This window comes from Aspergillus clavatus, genomic scaffold, assembly GCF_000002715.2.
Source record: "Aspergillus clavatus NRRL 1 1099423829792 genomic scaffold, whole genome shotgun sequence".
NCBI lineage: Eukaryota > Fungi > Ascomycota > Eurotiomycetes > Eurotiales > Aspergillaceae > Aspergillus > Aspergillus clavatus.
This window is the reverse complement of record NW_001517107.1, coordinates 622207-630900: the sequence shown is the minus strand read 5'-3', so window position 1 is coordinate 630900 and position 8694 is coordinate 622207. Positions and strand designations below refer to the sequence as shown.

Genomic DNA, 8694 nt, shown 5'->3' with positions numbered 1-8694 from the left:
CAATGTTCATGGGTTTCATTAACTTTAGAGACTATCTGCTGAATACTAAACTATAAAATTATGGATAAGGGCTTGGGGCAATTAATATAAAGCACCAAATTTATAGTGTGTGTGCCTAGAATTAACACAGTATATGATAAGCCTATAGAGACCTGTGGTATAATAAAGCTCTTTAGGCTTATTCACTAGTGGCCCTATTCGGCATGCTTACCTCTTGCCACTATGATATTTAGACCATTAGCACCTAACATTCTCTCTCTGTGATAGTGGCAGACCCCATTACAAAATCAAGATCCATGTTATCCATAGGTTGCTTCTACTCACAATGCTTGATCTGCATCTCCTTCTTGTTAAACACAGTACCTATTGTAGGGGTTCTACTGCAGCACTAAAATGGTGTCCTGACCCTAGTTAGTCAGTATCAGTAGTCCTTATGACAGTACTTTTAGCTCCTCAGAGGGAAGACATGCAGAGTCGCAACTCGGTCAAGTTCACCAAGTTTTCATCAAGCCCTGTAGTCCATTTGACTGGGGAAGATGAGGCTGCGATGATGGATCCTTCGATTGGAGTTATGTTTGTGGCGCCTTCAATTATGGTCCAGCCACTACCCATGATAGACAGTTGGTCTAGGGCACATGAATCCTCTGTGAAGGAATTGTGTTTAATTTCTAATGTTCTCGAGCTGAGTGTTTGTAGATGGTTTGGACACTGTACTGATGGTCCCGTCTGCGCCTCATCTATGGCTTATGGTTGCAGCGTCTTAGGGCAGTATCTTTCATCCCTTTACCTAGTACATATTAAGTGGCCATTTTTCCCAATCCAGCTGTTTTAGGTTTATATCCAGTACCAGGCAGGCAAATACAAAGTATAAACAGGTGGAGTGTCTGTTGTGTTTAGATATATAGTCTTAGCTCTCTCTCTCACTTCAGGGCAGTTCATTATGCCAGCACTCTATAAAACCCCTTTTCGCCCCTAGGTATGGACCACACACCAGAAGGAAACAAATGATTTAGTTTCTAAAATAGTAACATCAGGGACACCCAATTAAGCAGTAGCTATCCATTACTATACAGATGTTTCCAGAGATGACAAGTTCTATGGATCTGACAGTATGAACATGGAAATCACAACCATTGGAACACTAGAAGTGTGGGCTCCCAAAGAACCATTGTTTTAACTTCATTGTTGTCCTCAAAAATAGGGAAAATCTATCACTGGGGTTGGGTGGTCGTTTGCGGATGAGCAGATAAGTTGGAACAATACAAATCTCAACTAGAACTTCCAGTATTGGGCCACTCCGCATTCGGATCTTGGCATTGCCTGAACATAAGTATTAGAAATGTTGACACCTGTATCAAAGGAGGGTCGACACAAATTGTCATTGCAAAGGGCAGCCTGATAATAACTATCAGGCAAGTTAGTATCCAAGTGGACGGAAAGTAGAGTTAAAATAGGATGGGAAAGCCAGTGTGAACCCAAAACCATTCTGGAACACAAAAAGTTTGAATGAATAATGATATATTAAAAAAATTCAGAAAGCTCTTGAGCCAAATAGTGAAGACTCTTCAGAATACACCATTGCTGGTTTCAGAATGCAGTTGATAAAGCAGCCCGGATACGGTAAGGGGGATCTTCATACAGGTACCACCTGAGCACAAAGCCCAACCAATAGCAGACTTCGAGGCTTGTGCATGTAACTGGTTAATGGATCAGATCACAGATGTAAATATTAAATGTAACCTTTCTCCAGTTCATCTAGATCAGAAAAAATTTGAGTAGATATACTCAAAGCGCCCGATGGCGACTCAAATCCGCCGACCGCCATCATCACCCAATCTTTCAACTGGCCGATCACCATGCTATCCGAGGCTCGTTTTCCCCCTTCGCTCCTTCGTCGGCTGGGCGCGCAATGCTCTCGCCGGCGGTATCAGTACTGCTTTGGAGCGGCTATCCTGATCTTCATCCTATACCACTTCCAGGAGGCCGTCGTTCCCCTTGAATCGCGCGCAAAACTCACTTCACATCTGTCCAAACCCTCCATAGCCCGTGAAGTGTCAGCGCGAGAGCTGCTAGCACGCCCAATTTCGCGTGACCCGGTCACGATTCCCAAGATTATCCATCAAACATGGTTTCCAGCTGGGAGCAACATGTCGGGGCGTGCCCAAGCTTGGGTACAGACAATGAGAGAGCAGAACCCAGATTGGGAATGGGTGCTCTGGGATGACCAGACCAACAACATGCTGGTCCAGCAATATTTCCCGTGGTTCTGGGACGAGTATGCCGCGTTGCCCAAGGAGATTTTGCGCGCTGATCTGGTCCGCAACTTCTATATGTATCTGTTTGGAGGGTGCGTGTTCCTCTCCAAGTATCAGGCGTCGATACGTATATTGACGGAACTTCCTTGACTTTCACCATTTTAGCATGTATGCGGATGTGGATACCGAAGCTCTCATCCCTGTCGAGCCACTCTTCACAGGACACGGAACCTCGCTGGCTGCGCACAAGACGATCCTCTCGTCTTCTCACCGTAGCCAAAATCGCCGTGTTCAAAGAGCCTTTATGGGAAGAATGGCTCATAGCGAAGACCTCATGAGTTCGGCAGCTGTTCCCAACGGCTGGATGGCATCTCCCCCAGGACATCCTTTCTGGCTCATGGCCATCTTGTTTGTGCTGGAGCACCCGGAAGGCACTGGCGATGGCTCTGTGGAAGGTTTGACTGGGCCTGGTGCTCTAAGCCTTATGATTAAGAACTATTATGCGCATTCTGGAGCTGAATCAATGAAACAGCATGTTTGTCATCGAATTCGGCAGCGCCAGCCTTCGTGGTCGTTGTTCTGTGAAGAGGAGTACCTGAATGACGAACGGCTACACGATGCTCTGGTCCTCCTCCCGCGACAACAGATTTATCCATTCAGTTGGGCTGATGATCAGGACTCGGTATGTTTGGCGGCTCATGATAATCCTCTTTTTAATGCCGATGAATGCAAGAGGTTGATGGACGTGGAGGCCTGGCCGAGCTATTTCATTACATACTGCACACACTCATGGTAGAAGCTCATTGGTGGCAAGATTGTAGGGAATGCAATGCATGTTTTTATTCAGGGAGTTGGGGGTTCTACGAGATCTCTAGGTTGTCCCGGCAGTATCTAGTCTTTTATTTGTAAATGAGGCGTTAGTTAATATAGTTCCAATATCTCCATGATCTCATAGCCAGGCAACACTCTTCTAGGATTGCTGACTGTCTCAATACAAGTTATTGCTCCAATGTTACGGTTGGCTGATATTAGTGTATTCCAGATGCTAGGGTTACAATCCTCCTCAACAGCCTGTGTTGGGTTCATATCCACTTCCGGATTTGGGTGGATTTGAGCTTGCTCTAAGTATGGTACAGGAAAGAATCTCAGATTCTTTGCCTCTCCTTTCCTACTGTGTTAGTATAGTTGGGCTCCAAGTCTTTGCTAATAGGTTGACATTGGTGTAGCAATTAAGTGGATAGCTATCATGGATGACAGATATATAGGTGTTCCCCCACTATTACCTTGCTTGCCATCCATTTCACAGTTGGCTTCTAGAGTGTTATTCTCCACGATTTGTTTATTTGAATCTTTATGGCCTCATTGAACTTCCATGGCAGTCCATGATCTTTATGGTGACAGAAAGCCAGATTGGCATATTGTGCTAGATGTCCTGTGAGTGATATGGTGCTTGTTCTTGTCTTTAAGATGGAATACTAATTTGCCCATGAAAACATTTCAGTTCTTGGATATTCTGGTCTAATGCTACAATTTTACTGAACAAATGGATTATCAACTCGGCGGACTTTCGTAAGTTGGGGGTGATATAGTCGCATGACTTTCCTTATACTATCTACTGACCTCATGGCAGGTTATCGTGAGTGCAGATCTTGACTCTATGTCTATCTTTGCCTTTCGAACACTGATTCAATTAGCTATTATTTTAACCTGTTGGCATTTAATATTCGCTACGATCCTCACCCAAATCCTGGCTCGGACAACAAGACTTCTCGATGGCCGCAAGAGTATCTCCATGGACACTCGGATGTATTGCCGAAGCATCATCCCCATCGGCCTTCTGTACTGCGGCAGCTTGGTGTGCAGTAATGTTGTTTATCTGTACCTCAATATCTCATTCATTCAAATGCTCAAGGTACCTGGATGCTTTTGAACATTTCAGTCAACCCTTTTCTGATTTTTGCCAGGCTGCTGGCCCTGTTGTCACACTGATCACAAGCTGGTCCTGGAGGGTTGCCAAACCGTCAGCGGCGGCTTTTATCAACATCCTTGTCATTACAATCAGTGTCGCACTGGCTGTGTCAGGCGAGGTCAAATTTTCCTGGCTTGGCTTCTGCTTCCAATTTGCGAGTCTGGTCTTTGATGCAAACCGGTTGGTCATGGTGCAGATTCTCCTGTCAGACAGCGAGTACAGGATGGATCCTTTGGTCAGCCTTTATTATTTCGCACCTGTGTGTGCAGTTATGACCTCGGTGGTTGCCAGCTATACCGAATACCCTACTTTCGAATGGAGAGCAGTGATGCAGACTGGCTGGATGGTGCTGCTTCTAAGTGCTGCTATTGGATTCATGCTCAATGTTTCAATCTTCTTGCTGGTAGCCTGTTCCTTTGGGTGCGATTGCTGTCAATATGAGATTTGGCTGACATGCTACAGATTGGAAAGACCTCTGGTCTGGCAATGACGCTCATCAGTATTCCTAAGAACATCTTGCTTATTGCTATTTCTGTTCTGCTCTGGCACACTCCCATCCATCCTTTGCAAATTCTCGGCTACACCGTTGCCCTTGTCAGTCTGCTCTTCTACTCTCTAGGTTGGAGCACAATCAAAGGTTATATGAAGTCCGTTGAACTGCGGGGTGGGAAGACCGAGGAGAATGGAAATTTGCTTGCAAATGAAGTCTAAGCTATTTATTTACATGTGGGCCAAGATTGAACTGTCCATGACAACATATAAAAAGATTCTGTGGCTTTGTTTTCACTGTCTCAAAAGGACTATTTTGAGTTAAAGCAAAATTTTGCTGCATTACTATACTGTACAATGATTACAAGGCTATTTTATTCATTATCTAGCCCACTACCCTTCCTGCACCTTAGATTATAGTTGATTCAGGGTATACTGAATACTGATACATAGCCAGCTTTGTGAGCACTTATTATTCAATAATAATGATTAATCAGTCTAATTCATTGCTCCCAGATGTACATATAAAAATTTTCTACTCCGTACATCTCCAAGTAACAAAGTAATGTAACTGCATGGCCTGCATTCCACATTCTGCATTCAGACTGGACTGCTACATATAGCCTGTACGCAATTGTCCGCAATTTGCCAATCAAAATTCGCTACTAGAGGACTGCCAGGTAAGGGCTACTATGCCCTGTGATTGCATGTTCTATTATGATCAATCTATGCGGACTGCGGAAGTGGATCATGCTTTTGTACTTATATTCCTACTAAGGTTCAGTGAATGATATGATGGTGAACCTCTCTATAGCTCGCAAGACTGAAGTATTATTATGACTGTGCTGATTCATAAGTTTCTAGAATCTTCGAATTCTAGGTTCACAAATTATGGTAGACAAGGTCATACCCAACAATATAAAAGACCATCAGAGCACATATGCTGCCACAAAAATTCCAATTAAGACAATGGGAACCATGGCATAGCAGTTGTAAGGGCCGAGAGGCGGATATTTGTGGTGAAAGAGTTGCATCTTGACAGTAGAACAAGGAAAAAAGATCCCACTATCTGTCAATGCCATCCGGGATTTTCGCTCGGGATACTTTGGAGGGTCGAGAAAGCATCTGATAGGCACCCACAGATTGCTAAGAACCAGATACCCGATGTGAAGGAGCGGTGGCCATGCAACTGTTGCCAGCAGTTCGATTGGCACCCGCTGCGCAGCAGCCAGCGGTGCGACAGCATATGTTGACCACCCAAACAAGCCCAAGATGGCACAGAACAGGATAAGGTTGAGAAGAACTCCATTATATAGAAGATCTCGACGCAGCTTGTGGTAGAAAGGTAGCGATGTGGTGCGATTCCATGAATTATCACTGCTTCCTGTGACAAAGGATCCTTTTGGTTTGCTGGAGAAGAGATGGAATCGAATAATCGCCCATACATGAGCTAATGTTTGCCATCAGTAATTGCAGGATGCCAAAAAGCGTTCGATTGTTGGACTTACCACCTGACAGCCAACTGTTCTCAAGATGAGCAAATGGTGGGATTCGAAACCCAGCGTGCGCAGATTGGATCAGGGCGTGGATCCAGGTCAGGGACAAATATAGCACGGCCGAAAATACCTGTACTTTGACAAAGAATGGCGATGTAGTAGGAATTACACGCCTCGAGATCAAAAGAACCGGGACGGCTGCAAATCCGACAACATATCCCAGCAAACCAAAGACAATTGACAACCCCCCGAGTGTGATGCTCCATTGCAGGTGCTTGGGAATGGATTGATTAGCTGAAGGGAATAAGACAGAAGGCTGCTGGGAATGACCGATCTGCCATCGGTTTCTCTGAGAGATATGTCCATCCAGCGATGAGGGCACCAATCCCAGTTGCAATGGCTCCAGTACTTGGATGATGCGATGGCCGAGGCCCCTTAGTATGAGGGATAATTGCCAGTCTTCGGAAAAGGAGAAGGTTGGGTATCCGCCAAGATCAACAACAATCTCTCGCCGGAAGATAGCACCGGATCCAGCATCTAGGGCGCTTCCCATTCGGTCTAACTCCGCGTTGTGACATGTGTAGAAATGCACGCGAGATTGTTGCAGGGGGTCCCCTGTGGGCAGGTTGTAATAGTACTGCCTCGTCGTCAGCAACGCAGCCTGGGGATCACGCAGCAAATGCGGCAGTGTCGCCCGAAGATAATCCGCTGTCGGCATGCAGTCGGCGTCCAGGACGGCACAGAACTGTGGCGGATCGTCGTTCTGTACGGAAAAGAGCGCATAGTTCAGATTTCCGGCCTTCGCGAACACGCGACCTGACTGCTTGCCGCGCGAATGGTAGGATAAATGGGGCCATTGTGAGCGCGCATCTGTCACCGCGCTCTGCAACACTGTGGAGGCACCATCATCGAGGAGAAGTACTCGAAATTGGGTAACAGGATAGTCCATCGTACAAGCTGCCCGGATTGTGTCCATGACTACTTCCACTGGCTCTCCGCAACATGGTACCAGGACATCAACGCGAGGCAGATCGTCATCACCGTGGAGTCGCAGTCGACCTCGCGGGCGATTGTTGGATGTTGTGCCCGCTGCTACCGTAAGGAACTGGTCATGATAGGGTAGACCTTTCCGCACGTCAGTTGTTTCAAGCAGAGCCATGCATGACGCGCGCAATCAACTCACGAGCAAATAGGTACTCAACCAGCAGCATCAGCCACATCTGCCATGTTTGGTCCCCTGATTTGATGAGGAGCGCCAAGCGGACGAAAAAATACAGATAGAAAACCCAGATGGCGGCCTGTGAAGCGTAATAGAGAGCTTTCCGATATTTGACACTAGCCACGCTTTGCCCATCTAGGGAAAGCTCCTGAATCTCATATTGTTTCTGTTTAGAAACCATTTGAATAATCAATACCGCCGGTGGGTTGAACTAGGCGACGCTTTGCAATTCAATGGGTACTCAACGGTCTCCTTACATGCCCACGATCAGTTTTTGATTCTCTCATCTCCTGGAGACCAGCTATATTTTAGTTGTGCCAGCTACGACACCCTCTGCTTTCCCCTGAGCGAGTCGGTGTGCGTGTGGCTTTTTATTGAAAAGCATGTTGCAGGACCATTGGCGGAAAACAGAGACTTTCGATCCACTAATTACCCAATTGGGGAAAAGTGAAGCTCTACCCATGCGAGAGGCGTCAATGGTCGCGAGGAGCCCAGCCAGAGCCCAGGGGCTAGATAGGAATTCGTTGGTTCTAGACACATCCAGAGACAATTATAGAACTGGGGAAGCCAAAACCACCGCGGCTTGCCGTAGCCGTTCCTTGACATCCGAAATGTTAAATATGGGAGCCTGTAGCCAAGCAGTGTTCTGGAATTCGTTCCACTACCAAGAGAAACAGATCAGGGGTATTTCTTGGCGAATGTAAGTAGTCTGGAGATCCTATCTATCTTCAGAGATGCGAGCACAAAGCAGCTGTTTTGGGGAGGAGGTGCTCAAATGGGGGATGTCCTAGTGATTGTGCATAGTCTGTTTGAGGAGCTGAGTATGAGACCCATGGCCATAGAACTTCTGGCCTATCTTTGCGGAGACTAAGAGACTGTGCAGGGCCAAGCTTTCAGCTGTATTAGTTGCATGCAAATTAATAGACTGAATTTGTTGTTGATGGGGCGCAGCATAATAATACTCTCAAGAAGACTTCCTGTCATTCTGATAAGGATGATCCACTTCTCTTGATGGCACCTGCAGAAACACATCGTGAGCTCCTTGAAGAGAACTGTTGTGATATGTGGACTTGCGAAATTTACGAGCCTCGAACCCACTAAGGACTTCCATGGCAAGAAACAGTCGCAAACGGAAGGCACCAAGGCAGAAAGTCACAGCCATCTTAGGCACCAAATGTCCAAAAGTGGCTAGCGTCGTTGTTTTAACAATCCCAGCATTTTTGCTCAATTTATCATCACCAGTTGGCGCACATCAACCAGAGAATC

General features: G+C 46.2%; 3 protein-coding genes across 3 annotated transcripts; 2 read left to right on the top strand and 1 right to left on the bottom strand.

Moving 5' to 3' along the window:
* Positions 1-1856: 1856 nt before the first annotated feature.
* ACLA_044880 (glycosyltransferase family 32 protein) lies at positions 1857-3051 on the top strand (the record flags this gene model as incomplete). Its single annotated transcript, XM_001275193.1, has 2 exons — positions 1857-2347; positions 2421-3051. The coding sequence occupies 2 exons, from the start codon at positions 1857-1859 to the stop codon at positions 3049-3051; spliced, it is 1122 nt and encodes a 373-aa protein (XP_001275194.1).
* A 576-nt stretch (positions 3052-3627) lies between these two features.
* ACLA_044870 (uncharacterized protein) lies at positions 3628-4935 on the top strand (the record flags this gene model as incomplete). The annotated part of the gene is made up of 5 exons (XM_001275192.1): positions 3628-3689; positions 3757-3824; positions 3950-4167; positions 4220-4627; positions 4687-4935. 5 exons carry the CDS (start codon positions 3628-3630, stop codon positions 4933-4935), a joined length of 1005 nt encoding a protein of 334 aa, XP_001275193.1.
* A 707-nt stretch (positions 4936-5642) lies between these two features.
* On the bottom strand, positions 5643-7429 carry ACLA_044860 (glycosyltransferase family 2 protein; the record flags this gene model as incomplete). Its single annotated transcript, XM_001275191.1, has 3 exons — positions 5643-6163; positions 6222-7334; positions 7393-7429. The coding sequence occupies 3 exons, from the start codon at positions 7427-7429 to the stop codon at positions 5643-5645; spliced, it is 1671 nt and encodes a 556-aa protein (XP_001275192.1).
* Between the last annotated feature and the right edge of the window lie 1265 nt (positions 7430-8694).